The sequence below is a fragment of the Leptidea sinapis genome, chromosome 10, assembly GCF_905404315.1.
Source record: "Leptidea sinapis chromosome 10, ilLepSina1.1, whole genome shotgun sequence".
Classification (NCBI taxonomy): Eukaryota; Metazoa; Arthropoda; class Insecta; order Lepidoptera; family Pieridae; genus Leptidea; species Leptidea sinapis.
The window spans coordinates 3,938,636-3,959,629 of NC_066274.1; the positions used below are offsets into that span (position 1 = coordinate 3,938,636).

The 20,994-nt window shown below is 35.6% G+C and overlaps 1 protein-coding gene across 1 annotated transcript in view; it reads left to right on the forward strand.

Annotated features, from left to right (window-relative positions):
- The window catches only part of LOC126966499 (protein cueball), a 47,999-nt gene that overhangs the window by 22,833 nt on the left and 4,172 nt on the right, over positions 1-20,994 (forward strand). The window contains exons 2-6 of the mRNA XM_050810603.1: positions 7,001-7,397; positions 8,206-8,853; positions 10,002-10,190; positions 16,735-16,923; positions 18,481-18,589. Coding sequence (XP_050666560.1) covers positions 7,001-7,397; positions 8,206-8,853; positions 10,002-10,190; positions 16,735-16,923; positions 18,481-18,589 — 1,532 coding nt within the window. The remainder of the gene's footprint in view (positions 1-7,000; positions 7,398-8,205; positions 8,854-10,001; positions 10,191-16,734; positions 16,924-18,480; positions 18,590-20,994) is intronic.

Sequence of the window (20,994 nt, forward strand, 5' to 3'; positions counted from 1 at the left end):
TTTTATAGATTGTCTAACACAGCAAGAGACTATCTAGACGTATAAAATAGTAAGCGTGAAATATAATATGGTAGTATGACAAGAGTTGCTCCAATAGCTGATGACAAGGATCTACTTTGAGCCAATGAGCGCTTTGTCGGCTCTGCGTTCGCTTCAAAACGTCCAATGAAAAGCGTTCTCACGACTCGTGCCGCTATTTGTACAGTCGTTTACCAGTGGGAGGCTCCTTTGCACAGGAAGCCGGTTAGATTTTGGGTACCACAACGGTGCCTATTTCTACCGTGAAGCAGTAATGTGTTAACATTACTCGGTCTGAAGAGCGCCGTAGCTAGTGAAATTACAGGGCAAATGAGACTTAACATCTTATGTCTCAAGGTGACGTGCAATTGTCGTGCCGTTCAGAATTTTTGGGTTTCTCAAGAATCCTGAGTGGCACTGCATTGTAATGGGTATGTCGTATCAATTACCATCAGCTGATCGTCCTGCTCGTCTCGTCCCTTTCTTTCATAAAAAAAGTCGTACACGTCATATAGTCTTGGAAACACCGCGCAAGGATTTTGGAATTTCGAATATAACTCGAATATACTACGTTGTTCCGGTCCGGGTAACTGGCACTATATTCCTCCATATTGTAATGACAATATGTATTTTATTTTATAAAATTTTGTTACAATAAAATGTATAATTTAAATAGGGGCTGAGGGCGGTCGCTCCATTTATGTTATAGAAACCTTTACCTAGCCCATTAACTTATTTTAACAATTCTTTTGAATTTCGTACTACATTTGTTTTGAACATTTTCTGGGATCATGTGTGTAATTATGATTCCTTGGTTTATTATGAAAGCCGTATAAATTTTTATGATGTTAACATTTTTTTTTGCTGATTATGATCAACTAGCTGACCCGGCAAACGTTGTTTTGCCATATAAAGTATAATTTAGGCGATAGTTTTATAAGTAATAAAATATTGCCTATATTATAGCCTGTACATCATTTTGTTCTATTGTCAATAGTTTTTGCAGCGCACGCAAAAATAGGTTTTCGATTTTACACCTTGTGTTACAAAATAGCAATTTTATTACGGATCCCTAATTTTGAAAAAAACATCGATAAATGGACTACCCAACACTGAAAGAATCATTCAAATCGGACCAGTAGTACCAGAGATTAGCGCGTTCAAACAAACAAACACTGCAGCTTTATAATATTAGTATAGATATGATGATTATTTAAATTTTTAGTTTTAACTAAGTTATCGTCCTTTATTATTCATTAGTAAAATATTTCGAGTATAATATCTATATTACTCTCTCATCTCACTCGCAATGGAAAAGACTATGTTTGGAGTATCCCTGCGAAATCGAATCATAAATTAGAAGACCCGTAGAAGAACGAAAGTCACCGACATAGCCCATTGGTTGCGAAGTTGACGAGGCAGTGTGCAGGGCTCAAAGCTCAACGGACAGATGGCTGTTGGGGCAGACTTCGAATAGCGACCACGTACTGGTAGACGTAGTGTTGGTAGACCCCCACAAGATTGAACGACGATTTGGTCAAGATCGCTGGAATAGGTTGGATGAAGGCAGCTCAGGTCTGATCTTTGGGGGAGGCTGTCCAGCAGTGGAGGTCTTCTGTCTGAAATGATAAAAATATATCGTATTTTCTCATTAAATTTTCTAAAAATAGACGGAGTTGTACATAACGCTGTAGTATATTCCACAGTCGGGCAAAACCGTTAAGTCTGATGTAAAAATCATACGAAACTTGACCCATTTTACATGTGAATTTGAATTCTCTGACGTAAACTATTGGATCATATAATTAAACGATTTGAAGGAAAAAACAGTTGTGACTGTTTTAATCACTAAATGAATCGATGGCATCTTTAGTCACCTTTTTGCTCTTAGTAGTGATTTTCGTTATTATAAAACTAGAAATAAGGGACTGCTTGTAACTAATTCTAGTAGGCTTCATAAAATACATAATAGCTTTAAGGGTAAATGTATACACTTATATAATAAAGTACCAGCCACTGTTCAGGCATTATCTAAAACTAAATTCAAATGTTTAAATATTAAAAGTTGGCTTTGTCTTAACTCCACAGCTGAATATCTAAGTGATCGGACAGCCTGGCACTATATTATTATGATTATTTTATAGCAATAGCAATGATAGTGCAATATTGTATATTTTATTAAAAATAGCATAAAAAATAATGCTGGGAGAGTTTCTTGCGCGGCTTCCTCTCTCTCAGAATGCCATTTGTTTCCGAAGCGGTAGTAGTATCTAGTATTTTGGATGGAGTACCTTTCTTTGAAAAGACGAGTGGATGACATTTATGTAAAGCGGCGGTAGATATTTAAAAGACTATATTTATAGAAAGGTAAGCTAGGAGATTCATATTAGTTCTTCTCCCCATGTCAAAGCACCTTTACGAACCGATGTAGCAACATGACGTTCATCATGTTGCAATAAGTTATGTTATTGTCCCTCTCTATGGTAAATTAATATATCTCTATTCTATACAGTCGCTGTCATGGAGAGATCCCGTCACTTTTTATGTGTTCACGCGAAAACATACTCTAGTTGAGTATAAAAACGTTTAACTTAAAAACGATATTCTGATAAACCAGAAAACGAGGTAATTAATGTTCATGGATCGACGGAACCTTCATCGAGACAAGTTCATGACAAAATTATTATTCAGTTATATATACGTAATGTATATGTAAATAACTAATTATGTTAAACAAAACAATTTGTGTAATAATGAATACATACAACGGTTGTTTTTAAACAAACAGTAAACAAGTCGAGATAATGATAATAATAGTCGTTAGACATCCATTAAGGGCAATATACTTTTTTTAACCAACAGGTGATCACTTGTGGAAACCCCTCACTCCTGGTGTTACGTCATATTATTTTTAAATTTTTCTTTTTGTAATTAAATTAAAACATCAGTTTTTCTTAGATAATTTATACGTCTAAACAGAGCCTCTTGCTGCTAGACAACCGATGAAAATAGGCCAGGTTTATTACACGCTTTTTATTAGTTTCACGTGTATGTATGTTTGTTTGTAATCAACTCATTTGGGCACGATTTTGGCCCTCTTTAAACGGCCAGACTTCGTACAAACGTCGTAGATTTATCGAGGACCAGTGACAATACATTAATTTGATAAAATTATTCCATTTTCAATTTATTCAAATCCAAAAAAAATATATTTCTGAGCAACAAGTTGTTGTAGGAAAATAATTTTTTTACAGCTATACAATTAGACTAGGTATAAAGTTATACCTGAGAATAAACCAAGAATATTCAAAATGTTTGCAAATAGACATTTTGCTTACGATTGGTTTATTCGGACGTATGACGTTTCCCACGTTTATTTACAAGGCTCCTTGAAATTAGAAAACTTCAGATATATCATTGTATTGACAGTGTTGTCAGCAATATAGTCAATATTTTGCATATTCTTAGTTTATTCTCAGGTATTTCAGGCCAAATTGGCTTCGAAGAAGCTGAGCGTCATTAATAGAGCACGGCAATACTTCAAGCCAGCCCACATTCTAGCGCTCTACAAAGCGCAGGTCCGGCCACACATGGAGTATTGCTGTCATCTCTGGTCTGGTGCACCCCAGTATCAGCTCGATCCATTTGACCGCGTGCAACGCATAGCAGCTTGAATTGTCGGGGACCCAGTGCTCTGTAAACGGCTGGATCACTTGGCGTTGCGTAAGATGTCGCTTCATTGTGTGTCTTCTACCGCATTTATCACGGGGAGTGTTCCGAAGAGCTGTTTAACCTGATTCCCGCCGCCGAATTTCACCTTCACACGACACGCCACAAGTTAGTATATCATCCCCACCATCTGGATGTGTGGCGGTCCTCCACAGTGCGGTTTTCAAGGAGCTTTCTTCCTCGTACTACAATGCTGTGGAATGAGCTTCCTTGTGCGGTGTTTCCGGGACGATACGACATGGGTACCTTCAAAAAAAGCGCGTACACCTCCCTTAAAGGTCAGCAACGCTCTTGTGATTCCTCTGGAGTTGCAAGAGAATGAGGCCGGCGGTGATCACTTAACTCCAGGTGACCCGTACGCTCGCTTGTCCTCCTATTCCATAAAAAAAATTTAAGGCCGTTAAAGATTTACTTTCTTTTCTTAGATGACAACCCTAGGTCGACTTACCAAAATTGACAACCTGGGTCTGGAAGGCAATTTATGCGTTTGAGCGCTCGAATTCAATGACGAATGGTCACGATTAATTGTCACATAAGACAGTATTTATAGTCTTTAACTATATCAAGACGGAACACAATTTATTCACTAAGCAATTTTGTGGTAGAAAAGAAAACCACCGCCTGTCTTAAACAATTATCATATTCAGAAACTGAAAGTCTGTACATATAGTAATTTAAGTAATGTGCAGTGAGTGTAAAAATAAAAAAAACTTTTTAGTGTCAGTTAATAATTATAATATATAATCAACCTGAATGACAGACAACTCCTAAAAAAACCGTACACAAAAAACAATTATATCATCGAGATAACCAAAAAATATTCATAAAATGAAAACTAATGGGCCAAACTATGTAAAATTTTAAATTACGTAAATCGGATCATAAATCTCAGAGTAATCAGTGTACATACAAAAAAAAAATACAGATCGAATTGATAACCTCCTCATTTTAGAAATAAAGTATTATCATAATTTGCTGTACTCTATGGGTGTGTACGAGTACTGTCAATACCCTATACTTCTCGTGGTTTACTGTCGTCTACGTTGGACATTCTCCAATGTCTCCACGTCTTGTGACAATACTGTTGTATCAATTGGCATAGCGATAAGGCAATATTATTATTACCCGAAGTTACGTAACATGGCAACACATAATAATGTTTGTTGAGTCAAGGGTAGCGATATGCTCTGAATGTTTTCATGATTCACTACTCCGTAAGATGTTTTCACTGTTTGTACAAGTTTTTGTGTTCTTTGAATGTTTGAATGCTTAGCGATATTTGAGGTTTCTTATATAAACTGATAAGTGCTGACATGGCAAACGTTGTTTTGTCCTAAGTTTAAGGATTGGTCTCAGCTGCGCTCCAATTTGATACCACAAGCGTAGTCGCAAGGTCTCGAACAATGTGTGACGTTGTCGTGCCAAATGTTTTGGTTAACTTTGCTAATAATTGAAACTTAAATGCCGTTTTGCTTAGTAAAACTTTGTAAAAATAATACTACAAGAAATAAGGAAGACACTGATCACATATCATCAGTAATTATTTTGTTTTTTATTAAAATAGTACGAAGCGTATATTACAAAATTTGAAAGATGCTGTTGAGTGTCAAGATACCATGCACACAAACATCTAATAGTTGCCGTAATAAAAAAGCTATTGTTCATAGGTAGTGCAGTATCTAGTTAGAGCGCAGCGGAAATCCTGTGTCTTATAAATTAAGTAAATTAATTAATTATTATGTACCTAATTAATGTAAATTTGACTGAATTATTTACATTGCTAATACACGTATAGTTATTTCTAGGAGATAAAATATAAGTTCCTTAATTACTTATTAGTAATTATACAAACAACATATACTAAAACCTCCTTCGAAACACGCTACATCTTATGGTATAAGTATTATTCCGATCGGTTAAGTAGTTTTCGCAGTATGACTGAAGCAAAAAACCGGCTCTCCATTTATTAGTAGTTTAATATAGTTTATGTTTGTGTTGTGCTAATGGCGCTAATGATGAGTCTATAACACTGACAACAGATGATGCTTTCCTTTTCTAACTTGCTGTATTTTATTCTATACGCTAATATATTACATAATAAACATAAAAGTAATTGAAACACGTAGATGTGGCGTGTCTCATGTAGATGCCCTTGATTCTGCCTAAAATCGGCAGGCCGTATTAGTCGTCAAGTAAGCACTATTGAAGTCATGCTTCGGGCATTTGCCGCTCTTAATATTTTTTAGAGCCAAATGGTATTACCTGCCGCGATGGCAAGCGTCCTAATGGAATGGCCCTGGCTGGGGCACGGGGAAGGGTGTTGGTGTGGGACGCGAGTTCGTCTCTGGCTCAGTCTCATGTCCAATGTAGGTCAGTTGGTGCTGGGTCTGCTGCTTCGTCTACTGATGACAGGAATGGTCAAATATGTCGGTCTCAGTAATTCTTATATTTTTGTGTCGTTTGGTGTGTAGACACTTGGCCCGTGGGGCCCAGAGGCGCGGAGAATGTACAAATTAATATATTCGCGCCTCAATACAGCTACTGGAAACCCAAGCGCTTACAGCTATTTCGGTCAATGGACCAGCTTAGCAATCCAACGCGGAAATGCTGCCAGTATTCTTGTTACACTTCCCCGTAATGATAGTTTTATTTTAATGAAATCATAGTTTTGTAAATATAGTTACAAGATTTGTTTTGTTTGAATAAAGACTATTCACAATAAAGAGCATATGATGCGACTATTAGACATAACAACCCGTCTAGCCTGAACTTACGTAACTGATTAACCCAATGGCATTTCTATTGGTCATTGGACTTAGTCCACGACACAGCTGTGCCAAAATATCTCATTGAAAACTACTGAAATAACACGTTAGTACTCATTGTTAAAATATTATTTAAAGCTAAAATAGGAACAAGAAATAAACAAATATAAATACAAGAAGAAGACAGAGCTCTATTAAAAATAAAATATAAACTACAGATAAACTAAAGATAACTATGATAAAGCGTTATTTAAAATAAGAACAAGAAATAAACAAAACATTATACGTTATAGCGTTATACTATCAGAGAGATATAATTTCCAAAATTAGACAAATATAATAAAGAACATAAGTTCTTGGAAATACTTTGAATACCCATGAAGTTGGTAAAGAAAGACAATGTACAAAAAGTAATAGACATCCCACAGTTCAGATAATCTGACTTAACAATAAATAAATCATGTATTTAATATAAAATGCTGTTTCAGATATTGCAATCACCGCGGGGGACCAATTAGAATTCTACACAAACAAAACAAGAACTAAGAATGAAGGCGAACGGTTCCGAGATCTCACAGCCCTGGCTTACGATGCCGTCCACAACATGCTGTTATTTGTCGATAAGCAGAATGACAACGCGTCTATATTTAGCTTTAACTTAAGCACCAAGAAGTACAAACCACTTGTAGGAAGGAAATCTTATGAGAACATACAAGGAGTAGCGTTCGACCCTATCACGGGAAAACTGTTCTGGACGGATTCGTACGAAAGAAGCATTTATTGGACGTCACTCACACCGAGGTCGCAGAAGGATATTTATGGGAGTGTTTTGATCAAGTTCCAACATGAGATCCCGAGGGATATTGCCGTCGATAGTTGCAGAGGGTAAGTCTCTATCACGAATTAAAACAGAAAGTCAACTCTTTTCTATTCTTGACGATGTTAGATAGGCAGTAGTAGAATCAACTTATTTGCATGTGTGCAAATTAAAAAAGTGATATAGTTAACATTAGCACTTTCAAAGTTGCCTTTCAAAGAGCTAATAATTTAAAGTAATTAGAGGGATATGTATAGACGCACATTCCACGATTGGAGTGGAGGGCAATTTTTTTTATATAAATATAAGAGAGGGCAAGAGTTTTACGAGATGAGGCAAGCGGCCACGGTGTCCGCAACATTGGCATTGCCGGCTTTTCAGGAAGTTCGCTTTAAGTTTGAAGCTCCCAAAGTTGTATCGTTCTGGAAAACTGCAGCCGGTGATTGATTCTACAAAGTTTCTGTGCGAGTTCAAGAAATTTCTCTCAAATCGCTCGGTTGTAGAATGCCAAACGTCTCCAAGATGCGGGTGGAATTTCGCTGCTGGTTGATACCAACCCGATAAACTCCTCTGAACACTCCTCGTGTATGTTTGGTAGAAGATGCAAAGAGTACCCAAATCTATATACTCTACGCAATTCTATTTTTATTATTTGTTCAATCTCTAATACTTCACTATTATTTTCGCATGAGCCCAGTGACAAAATTCCTAAACATTCGTCTTTAAATTCAACCGCTCAGCAAATGAGTTGATAAGAGTGGAAGAAGTCTGGTTCTGTAATCCCCGCATATTCTTTTGAAATGATAAAATATATGATTTATGTATGTTAACCTTTAAATTAATATGAATTTATCATAATATTATGACATATTTTAGATACATCTACTGGACAAACACAAATATCACGAAACCAACAATCGAATGCGCACGCTTCGACGGAACTGAAAGGAAAGTCATCATTGACAAAGATATACACATGCCAGTCAGTATTGCTGTTGATCAACGAACTGAAAGACTGTATTGGGCTGATGATAAGGAAGGCATACACTATTCAATCGAATCATCAGACCTAATTGGAGAAGATAGGAAGAAAATACTAGCAGGAACTTACCACCAACCTAATGCGTTGGCTGTATCAAAGGATTCAATTTACTGGGTAGATTGGGGCTACAAGTCTGTTTGGAAACTGGACAAAGAAGCACCACCGTATACTGATCCTGAAGAGATAATATCTTTCGCTACAGAAGCACCGTTTGGTATCGTTGCAAATTATGAGATCGAGGATCAAACAGCAGGGATTTTGGAATGCAAAAGGCTATCAGAATACGCTCACAACAAATCTCAGATTAATGAATCTTTTACGATACCGACGGACGTCGGTTTGTTCTGTTTGCACGGAGTTAAGAATGGTATTGAATGTACGTGCTCGGCGGGATTCGTCGGTGATCGGTGCGAAATATCTCTGTGTCAGAACTATTGTCTCGCCGGGGAATGTTTGATAACGAATGGACAGCCCTCCTGCAGGTATACTTTGTTATTTTTTGTAACATAAACGTAGATTGTTCTCGGAAGTGTATTTATAATTACTTTGTTTATTTGTTATTGCAATATGTAGATGTAAAATTAATAATATTGATTATCGTACTTTGTATCGTATATGTATGGGGTAGGGTTTATATTTAAATGCTAATAATAATACGATTTATATTGTCTTTACCGTAGACTTAGTATATAGACGCCCGTAGAGCTCGATAATGCATTATCATTTGGACGTAGTTTCTGAAAAACGTTCCAAGCCACAAACATAACATTTTAAGGAATTCGTGTTTAAAGTTTAATAAATATTAGTGTATATTCCATACATTTGGATCAGGCTACTAAGTCATGATGTCATTTAAAGAGTGACAGTAGGACTGCCATTTTTTTTCAGTCTGTTAATATGAATAGCGTGACCAGTTTTGTGTTCTTAACTCAATTTCCACATATTTGTGGTTTGGAACGTTTTTCTGGAATCACGTCCAATTATATTTTGTTAATGAGTGCGTTAGCTAGTGGTTTAATATGCAAACGTGATATAAACTATTAAGGAGCTAAGCTAAGTGGCTGACTGTTTACGACTTGTCAAAAAAATAGGTTACAGTAACAATAGATTCGCTTTTCTTTTCTTTCTTGTTGTATATCAATTACAAATGTTCTCTCTCGCACGATATATTTGTCTATACACTAAAATATTGTAAAATAAATATGTTAGAGGAGGACAAACACACATACTGGTAACCTGATGGTAAGTGATCACCGCCGCCCACATTCACTTGTAACACCAGAGGAATCACAAGAGCGTGGTCGAACTTACAAAGCGTGGAATAAACGTACATATTATGAACACACGTGGCGGGCGAATATTAATAGTAAAAACCAATTCACAGGTGATCACTTCCAAAATGGCTGCCATTAAAATTATAATATATTTCCGTTCCGTTTCATGTGTAGATCGGACTACAACCTAACCTTTTTTTATTATTATTTGCGATATAGTCCCAATACAAGTGTCCTAAGACAACTTACTGGGAAGTCTCAACCACTAAAATGTATATGCAAACTTAGAAATAAACGAAATTTATTTATTATTTATTACGTAAAAAACTGAGAAATTGATGACATGTATGTTTTAGGTGTAAGAAAGGATTCACGGGAAGTAGATGCGAGGTGAACCTGTGTTCTGGTTACTGTTTGAACAATGGTGATTGTTCGGTCAGCGACGAAGATATACCTCAGTGCATGTGTCCGAACGAATTCGAAGGAGAATGGTGTGAGACGCGACAGCAAGTCATAGAGAACACAGCGACATCTCACGTGTGCAAGTAAGTTTACTGATTTGGATTAACAGTTCGACTTATGATGCCTACTACTCGGCTAAGTCGAGTTAGTAAGTCTTTTGTGGGGCGATGTATATGCTTTTACAACAAGATCCCAGAAAATGTTCAAAACAAAAGTATAACGTTATTCAAAAGAATTGTTAAAAAACGTTTGTGTGGTAAAGGTTACTATAACATAAATGACTTTCTTAATGATACCACAGATTGGGAATGGAGTGACCGCCCTCAGGCTATTAAATAATAAGTTTAATTGTACAATGTTTGTTAACATATTTATTCGATGAAAAAAAAAGCCCGCTGAGTTTGTTGCGCCCATTCTTCTCAGGTCTGAGGCATTCATTTTGGAATGGGTGGTAGTTTTTGACTTTCAATAAGTGATGTCACATCCTATTTTGAATAATAATATTTGAATTTGAATTTGATGTTACATGCAACCAAATATACCAGGCTCAATGAATATACTCCCAATAAGTAAAAAAGTTAAAGTTATACGTCTTTTGCTTAACAAAGCAAAATCCTTAAAATTAATTATTCCTCGTGCTATTCTACATTAACATAGAATAGTATTGTAAAAATCTTGCAACTATGGCTTTGACAATTATTTAATAAATAACGAACGGCTGTACGGGCTTGAACCCTTTGCCTATCCTAATAATGAACGAAGAAACAAAAAAAAAATAACGAATGTCGCAAGCGTCAGAAAATTTTAGGAACCAACTTCACCCTGTTACTTTTGTGTTACAGTGATACGCGCGCATCCTATAATTGCACTCTCATCATTTTTTCAAATTGCGCCTAAATAAGTATAACTTCAAAAAGCACAAAATAATATCTATAAGCCTTGCTCTCAAGATCGTAGCCCATCCTGAATTATTAGTCATAATCATGGTACCCGTTCGATGACATCAGGCAAACTTGAAGTACTTACCGATAGTAAACATTTACTTTGGCGATAGGACTTTAAAGAAAAAAAATACCATATCTGCTTAATAGTTTGCCTGAGGACATCCGACGAGAACCAAACAATAATATATTTAAAGACTATTAAAGTATTATTCACTGTCCCAGTAACATTTATTTTTTAAAATTCGTTTTAGGACTTATTGTATGTGACTCGCTCGATCCTGTAGAAAAACTGTGTAAACAATTTTACAGGACTTTGTAGTAGTTTAAGAAGAAACTGTTTGTTTATAATAAATAAATAAATAGGGTAGGCAGTGTATTGGTCAATTACAAATATCTGTGAAAAATGGGCGAAAATATTTCATAAAGTTTTTTTTTTTATGAAAATAAGGGACAAGACGAGCAGGACGTTCAGCTGATGGTAATTGATACGCCCTGCCCATTACAATGCAGTGCCGCTCTTGAAACCCCCAAAAATTCTGAGCGGCACTACAACTGCGCTCGTCACCTTGAGACAAGATGTTAAGTCTCATTTGTCCAGTAATTTCACTAGCTACGGCGCCCTTCAGACCGAAAAACAGTACACATAATACTGCTTCACGGCAGAAATAGGCGCCCTTGTGGTACCCATAATCTAGCCGGCATCCTGTGCAAAGGAGCCTCCCACTGGTAAAGTCTTTATTAATTGAAATAGAAAAGTTAATATAGTAATATTTTTTATATAACATCTGAACAGCGCCAGTGACTATAAAAAAGTAGTATATGTTACCGGCCAAACTAGTTTTTGCATTACTAAATCAGTTCATTCTTTAGGCGATAGGATAAACCGGTACAGACTAGGTTAAGATACTTTCTTCTATCGGCCTTTGGACCAACCCGTGTAGCCTAGGCTGAACTAGTTGAACCTAACATGAATAAGTACACTTTAGGATAAACTGAATTGCCTTAGTCTATATTATTAGTTCTGCCTCGTTAAAAATATGATATGAACACCTTTTTTTAAAAATAAATAACGGTCGAGATGAGCAGGGTGTTCAGCTGATGGTAATTGATACGCCCTGCCCATTACAATCATGAAAAACCCAAAAATTCTGAGCAACAGCGCTCGTCACCTTGAGACATAAGATGTCAAGTGTCATTTGTATTTCCACTATCTGCGGCGCCCTTCGGACCGAAACACAGTAATGCTTACACATTACTGCTTCACGGCAGAAAAAGGCGCCGTTGTGGTACCCGTAATCTAGCCAGCATCCTGGGCAAAGGAGCCTCCCACTGGTAAAAATATAAATAGAATATTAGCTCCTCTTAAAATACCAGATATCCTTAAGTTGCACAAAACACACATTCTAATCGTAATTTGCAATACGTATACACAAACTGTAATTATTACGTTTTAATTAAAAGAAAACTATTAAATTTTAATTACTTCGCTATCTACATTCGCTTTACATGTAACGGCGGAAACAGCCTTGACATTGTAGAGTTTGTACCACGTTATAAGGTCATCTTACATAATTAACTCTGATTAAAATACACGCAGTAAAATGTTTTCACAACACTTAACAAACTACAAAAACTACTAGAATGTAGGCGGCGGTGATCACTTAAGTCGAGGGACCGAGCCAACGGCCTTGAGGAATCGAGCGGAGCTAGGTTACCTCTCCCGTACAAGATCACCATAGTTTTAATTTAGAATTAGAAGCATTTTTAATTTATTACAAAAATAAAACAATTTTCTTTAAAAATAACAAAACTATGTCATGTTGAATAATATTGTTAAACAGTTAATAATTTTTCGTACAATTTTTATCTAGTTTGAATGATTAACATGGCTCTATTAACTGTAAAAGTTAGGAGTACTTTGGTGATATTTTTTTCGCAATGTCTCTTAAAGATAGAGTGTAAGTTTAGCATAATCTTTGATTTCGTTTATAAAGCCATTTGACAGCTGAAGTTATGTTGAGCTTAAGTTAAAACAGTCCAACGCACAAATAAAGTTCCTGTCTCATCATGCTCAGCAAAGTATTACGTAAGTAAAGTCTGAGCAAAGTCTACGCTCTATAGATAATAGCCAAAGTCTATCGTCCATGAGGCAAATACCAAAATTTAACAACAAAAACATAATCGGCTTTAATTATAAAATTGAATGCGACTTGTCACGGGTTAAATTATCCCACAATTAAACATACCGTCAATTAATATTGTCCAGTGAATGACGTTTAATAATTTTTCGCATCAAGTTGGTAAATACCTCTTAAGTACACTCGAGACGAGGCAGGTTTGTTTTTGTCATATAAATTCATTGCCGGATTAAATACAATTTGTGTGTTGTTATTTTTAACCGACTTGCAAAAAAGGAGGAGGATATATTTTGTTTTTTTATTTATTGTTCACATTTAAAAATATTCTACCAATATAACAAATATAAAGTCACGCAATAAAAACCTTAAGGACGACATCGTTCATAAATTTGTTACACTAATTAATTTGACATGACTTCAGACATAATTACTTAAAAATATTTTTTAATAATATAACTCTTTGCCTTTCTGAGTTTTTCTCAAACATCTCTGACCATTTATAGGCAAACCATTGTAGTGTGTCTGGCAATAGATACTCCAATTTCCAGATATGAGTGTCATATAACCTACTCACTAAGTATTAAACAGACACACATACATACCTACTACATACATTTAATTTTTATTTATTATTAATTGTTTCATTGGTCATTGTCATTTGTCGAGGAATCACTGACTCGGGGTCAGAGGTCCCACCCCTTTTAATATCTATTAAAATTAATGATAAAAAGATGTTAATAATTAGTATTATGAAATAAATATTGTACATTTAGTAAATTATGTTACTTGCAGTGCAGTGAGTGTAAGAAAAAGATGAAATAAAGTATTATTATTATTATATGAGGTGTCAAATTCAAATTTTCAATGAATAGCGTTTATGTTTGAGGTTTCTTCGATTATAGCCAATGACGTTCTATACATATAGACAATGCACCTCATACAAAATCAAATCCGAAATATGGCACATGCCACAAAATGACACCATAATAACCTTCGACTGCTATGTCTATACATTTTTGCGTTTACTCCACTTTTTAAAAATTTTATTGGTCAATAGGCAGCAATGTAAACACTATTTCAGTGTCAGCTGCGTATTTTGAATTTAGAACCCGATTGGGACAGTGACATCAGTGGAGTAGCAGTTAGGTATTTTTTTAAACCCAGGCGAAAAAGAGGGTTGCTATAAGTTTTACGTTCGTCAGTCTGTCCCTATTTTCCGATCAAGATCTGTTCAGTCGGAGGTGTTTTACGTTTTTTATCAAAAATCACACTCATATTATAAAGGGGAAAGTTTGTATGTTTATTTATTGGCTTGTGTTTATATTTGTCACTTCTTTACGTTTTAAAGGGAGACTAATAAATAATTTAATGAGGGAAACTATTACTCAAATATAATATTTTGTTTTACACAAAATAATTAGTTAAACTAGTTATTCAAATGTTAAGTTCCTTGAATTAAATAAAATTTGTCTATTAGACTTAGATATCTTTTCCAGGGTATCTTTTTTGGTATATGTAGTGTAAGCGGACATCAACATATATATGTATGACAGCTTTTGTCAGATTTTATATGTGGTCAAATCCAAAAAACTTAAATCCTTTGATGGTGAAATATAAATATGCTTATTTGGTTTGTAAATTTCTTTACATCTCTCTCTAGCTACCAACTGGCGCCAATTCTCTTTCATTATCTCGTATACGGAAGAGCCGAAAAATATTAGCTTTTACAATATATACTGACGAATTGAGAACCTCCTCCTTTTTTGAAGTCGGTTAAAAAGAGCGACTCTATTGTTTTCATTTCTGACTGTGTCCTTTCATCTGTCGTATTCTGACAAGCGGGTCATGTCTGGGGACTTGTCAATAATATTGTACCATATTTAATGAAAAAATATTCGTTTTATTAAATTTCATCAATAAAATAACCTTACCGATGATAAGTCACACCATCTTTTTTTTGAGTCGTTAATGTATTATTTAAGCACTTTTTATAGCACACTTAGCCTTGTTGATTGACTCACAGTTGACACACGACTAAGGAGTTGCATTTACATTAAGCACACTTTTTCCGTTCCGTTATCAGATTGCGAATGATATGTCCATATGTATAGAACGTCATTGATTATAGCAGAAATATTATTTTACTCTATTGTGCGATTTTACAAAATTTAAACAAACCAACTACAATATTTTTGTATTTATTGCATATAACGTTAGGTACATACAATTTTTAATATTTTGTCTTGTAATTTGTGAATATTCTCGATGTAACAGTAATTAATTCTTGGGTCTTTTAATTAATACCTATTTATTAGTCTCTGTCTGTTTTTATTGTGTCTGAAACCGGATTTTTCCACCAACGCGAAAGCACCCAGTTTCACGAGTCTTTGAATATTTAGTGTGTAGTGTAAACTCATAGTTTTTATTCGAAATATTTAGCTGTATGTAAAGGCTGACGCACACTTACTGTCGTGCTACACATTAACGAAATGACAATAATCAATAGTTTCTTAATATCCATATTATCTGTACGTATAATGTAATCGAAAGCGTGCCATGTAGTAGAAAATTAAAAAAAAAAAAAAAAACAAAAGGCTACACCGATTTGAAAGCACTTGTTTTCATTGATGTATTATGGCAAGCATATGTGGAATACAAATATAATTGAAAAGTTTTGTTGGTTCATTTGTAATCCCTCACCAAGTTCACTAAATGATACGTTCTGCATTAAAAAACCAATATTAACTATAAAATTTTAGGAATTGTCTCAATTCGTTCATAGATTCCATAATTAAAAAAATAATGAGTTGCACTCCGGGAGTGCCGGCTGAAGTGGAACCTTCAACATTAACGTTGTGCATTTTTTATTATTTGGGAATGTTTAAGGAATAATTTCGCAAGAATTTCTTTATTAATCAGTAAAAAAGTATCATTTATGTGGTTAAATATTCATTTAACATTCATAAAAATATTCAACACTTCAGAACTATTACAATTAGTTTACATTAAAAAGATTATCTCTCAGATGAATCAACTTTAGTTTCAACGACTGTCTTACGAATTTTCGATCAGGTCACGTGTGCTGACGCGATTTTAACATTTTCTACCCATCCCAAGAAAAGTTCTCAACGCCTCTAAGGAAGTTTTCACTTCAAAAAAGATAACATAGATACTCTTAGCCCATATATTAACCACCCTGACTACCTAAACTAGGGTAGTTTGTTGCTGTATTCTGTATGCATAATAAACATTTATTTTTTATTTTTATGTGTTTGTTTGAACGTATACCACGTAGAAGCAATTTGCTGAATTCAGAATTGAATTTATAAATATGAAGCTATACTCCGAGTGCGTTTATTTTGTCAAAGTTTAGCCATAGAATCGTTATATATTCATTTTTAAATTTGTGTTCGAAACATCAAGCGTCACACAAAGTGTCGGCAAAGTCGCAGGGGCAACTAGTGTTAAAACGTTGTCTGTCCATACTCACGTTTGTCTTACTGGAGTCTGATAATATAATATGTGAAATTATCAATTTGTTTTAGTTGCACATCGGATAATAATAGCAGACAATCGGATCGTCCAGTGAGCGACGATGTTTATGTCGAGTCGTGTCCGAGCTGGGACCCTGTGCGCGATCCGATACTCATGGTCCTGGGGGCCGTTTGTGGTCTGCTGTGCCTACTGTCCGCCGCGCTCGTCACCAAGATAATGCAGCTGAAGAATCGACCAAGGTGAGAACAACTTTTTTTATATATCTACTGTAGATATATATTGGTGCTGTTCAGCCTGTATACGTCCAACTTTAATAGCATTTTTTGAGTTAGACAGGTAAAAAATGTTAATTATCGAGGTGTGTGGGGAAAATATGTAATAAAATGATTTAATAAGAATTGCTGATTGTTTCGACTTATCTTTGAGTAATGAAAGTTATGGGGCTTAAAGGGATCGCGAAATTTTAGTTTAGTTTAGTTAGCATTCCGTACCCAAAGGGTAACTAATGCTAACTTCTTACTAACGGCCGATTCCAATGTACTATCTACAGATAAATTACTACCTTCGACTGTCAGTAATTGATTTAATAGCGGTCAATAATCTGAAGCTGTCCCAATATACCCGAAAAGTCATTCTTATCGCCTTATATTGGGACGACTGAATTGCAAATTCCATACAAACTTCTATCGCAAGTAAGCTATACGTAAAATAGCCTATCTTCGATATTTAAGGTACTTTCCCTTCATGTCCCATAACTTTGGGACACCCTGTATATTTACAGTTTTAGCATCTAACATTATATTTTATACATTGTATGTAAAGTGATACACAAAAATTACTCTAACGTATTAATGAATTACACAAATAAAATTTGAAAAACAAAATTTTATGAACGATGCGGGATTCCAAGAAGTGAGGGTTATCACTTAAAAACATAACATATTGTTTAGATTTACAAGAGCGACATCTCATGTCAATTTCCTAATATTGGGGTTGAGCAGGTTATCAACTGTAAAGTAGAACCTGTAGATGAAGCCACAACCTGAGAGTTGAACAAAGCAAACAGAATTATATAACGAGGCGGTAATCGAACGGTTAGCTCAGTGGTTTAGAGCACCGGCACGGAATCCCGCATCGTTCATAAAATGTTGTTTTTCAAATTTTATGTGTGTATTAATCCTAGAAGTGAGGGTTATCACTTTAAAAACATAACAAATTGTATTAATGAATTAATAAACGTATCTTGTCGTGTGTTTAAAAAAATATAAAATGAAGTGATTAATCATAAAAAAATCATATGAGTAACGAGTATGGAGTAGACGTGTCATTCTCATACATTGTAAATAAGAAAAGGTATTATGCGAGCAAATATAATATATTTAAAATAACTTGCAATGGTATATTATCGATAAAAAAATAAAAATATTATAAAGAGGAAACATTTGTTTTTTTGTATGTATGTTTGTAATGTTTTCACACAAAAACTACTGGACCTATTTAAAAAATTCTTTCACCATTAGAAAGCTGCAGTTTCCCTGCGTGACATACGAGTAACTATTATGTTAACAAAAAAAAATCTATAGTCCCATATAGACCTTCCACTACAACGAGATCGGAATCTAAGCGAGTGAAACCGCGGGGCATTGGTAATATAAAGAAAAAGAAGTGATTAATCATTTGAAAAAAACTTAAACGAGTACAGAGCGCTTCTCTACACTATAACTCCATACTCTCTACAATATTACTTCACCGGACTCTTCAAATTTCTTATGTTACAATTATTATTAATATTACAGAATAAAGAAACGTATAATAGTAAACAAGAACGTGACCCCACTAACAGCGAGACCCGACCAATGTGAGATTACCATTGAGAACTGCTGCAACATGAACATCTGTGAAACGGTATGTCTTGTAATATAACATTCTAACCACGACTTTAACCATTGTGTTTTTCTATGATAATAAGGAACGAGACGAGCAGGACTTTCAGCTGATTGTTATAGATACGCCCTGCCCATTTCAATTTAGTCCCGCTCAGGATTCTTGAAAAAACCCAAAAATTGCGGCACTATAATTGCGCTCGTCACCTTAAGACAGAAGATGTTAAGTCTCATTTGCCCAGTAAGTACTAGGTACGGCGCTCTTCAGACCGAAACAATAATGATTACACATTACTGCTTCATGGCAGAAATAGGCGCCGTTGTGGTACCCAACACCAAATATGGAGTGTGGCCAAATCTAGCCAGCATCCTGTGCAAAGCAGCCTCGCACTGGTAAACTGTGTTACCAGTGATGACTTACGAAACGCAAACATTGTCGCTATGGGCCCCATGCTGAATGGAGAGGGTTATGCTCGGAGTTTCACTGCAGATCGAAGCACAAACGAGATCTGTAGGAGAACCGAAGCCAACGACATCGGATGATTACGAAACTGAAATGGCAATGGGCAGGGCACGTAACTTAAAGGACATATGGCCGTTGGGGCAGTAAAGTCCTCAAATGGCGACCACCTAGTGGAAGACGCTGTTGGTTAGCCCCCCACGAGATGCATGGATGATTAACGACAACGACAAGATCGACGGAATAGGTTAGATGAAGGCAACCCAAGACCTATCGTCGTAGAGATCCTTACGAGAGGCTTTTTTGCAGCAGTGGATATTTCTGTTGGAGTTATAATGATGATGTAATCACAGAAGTTGTCCAAATAAGCTGATCGTCGATCTTATAGCACAGACTCATAATAACTTGGAGACTTCGCTGATTGTGTGTCTTCTACAGCATTTATCACGGGGAGAGTTCCCAAGAAGTGTTTTATTTTTTTAAGTCTATGAAAACATTCCTCACCATCTTGATTGGCGTTCTGGTGGCGGTTTGATAGGAACTCTCTTTCTCCCACAACTAAGCTGTGGAATGAGCTTCGTTGTGCGATGCTTCCAAGACGATAGGACATGGGTACCTTTAAAAATAGCGCGTTAATGTTTCTAAAAAGGCTGGCAACTTTACGCTGGTGTTGCAAGAGAAGGTGGACGGCGGTGATCACCTTAAATTTCTCTACCTTCTCTTCCATTACAAAAAGAGTTTAAGTTCTAAGTATGGGGAACCCTCAAAATTTATTGTTTTTTTTTTCTATTTTTTGTAAGAAAATGTATATAATAAAATTTAAATAACACGGCTCACAGAATACATCGACTTAACAAGTTTCAATACTATAGTTCTTATAGTTTTGGAATAAAGTGGCTGTGACATACACGGACAAAAAGACAGACATGACGAATCTATAAGGGTTCCGTTGTTTGCCATTTGGCTACGGAACCCTAAAAAAGCAGTCGTGGTTGTCATAAAGTTTTGTCAGAGAGATGTAGTGCGCTTCACAATTTGTCGCCAGCTCTCTCTAACGAGGTACTTCGAGTGCACTGTGGCACGGGACCGCCAATAGTATATTTGGTGTGGTTTGCATCCAGGGTGACCTTCCTCACCGTATAGTGTTTTACACCTTACAGTAAAAGTCGAGATATTAGTGTATTTTATAACGTAAGAGACAAAACATGTCTTTCTTTTAAATACAATAGGTAATATTGTCTGTTATATTGTTTACAAACATGAATATTGTTAAACATGGCGTCTCGCACGTTCACAGTAATGTTTTTATATAAGTATAATAATAAATAATGTAATAAATAAATTAAAATTATCAGTCCTATGGTGGGATGATATTCTAGAAGTTTAACGTCAGTGATGCGATAATGTAGTAATTAATATGGGGTCAAATGTTAAGGACAGTATAGCGCGACGTGCTAAGAAGCTATAACTATGTAATTACTATTATGTATATTATATGTATTTTGTCGTGTATTTAAAAAGATTTCGATAAGCTGCTTGAACAGATATTTGATCCCAGTGATCTAATTTTAACTGGACTTATGTGACTGACAACAATATGATTAATACATACTTCAACAAGTTACGTTAGTTGGTGCTGGGACTGCTGCTTCGACTGCTGAAGACAGCAAGCGTCGTAAATATATCTGTCTCAATGAGTCATACATCTTTGTGCCATTTGGTGTCGATACACTTGGCCCGTGAGGCCCATAGGAGCGGAGAATGTTTAAAGTACTATCTTCGCGCCTCAATAAGGCTACAACAGAAGCGCTGGCACCTATTTCGGTCAACGGATCAGCCTACCTATCCAACGCAGAAAGGCTGCCAGAATATGGTACGCTTCCACGTAATGATAGTTTTAATTTTATGTACCCATAAATATAGTTATAAGATCTGTTTTGTTTGAATAAAACTGCAAAAGTACATCA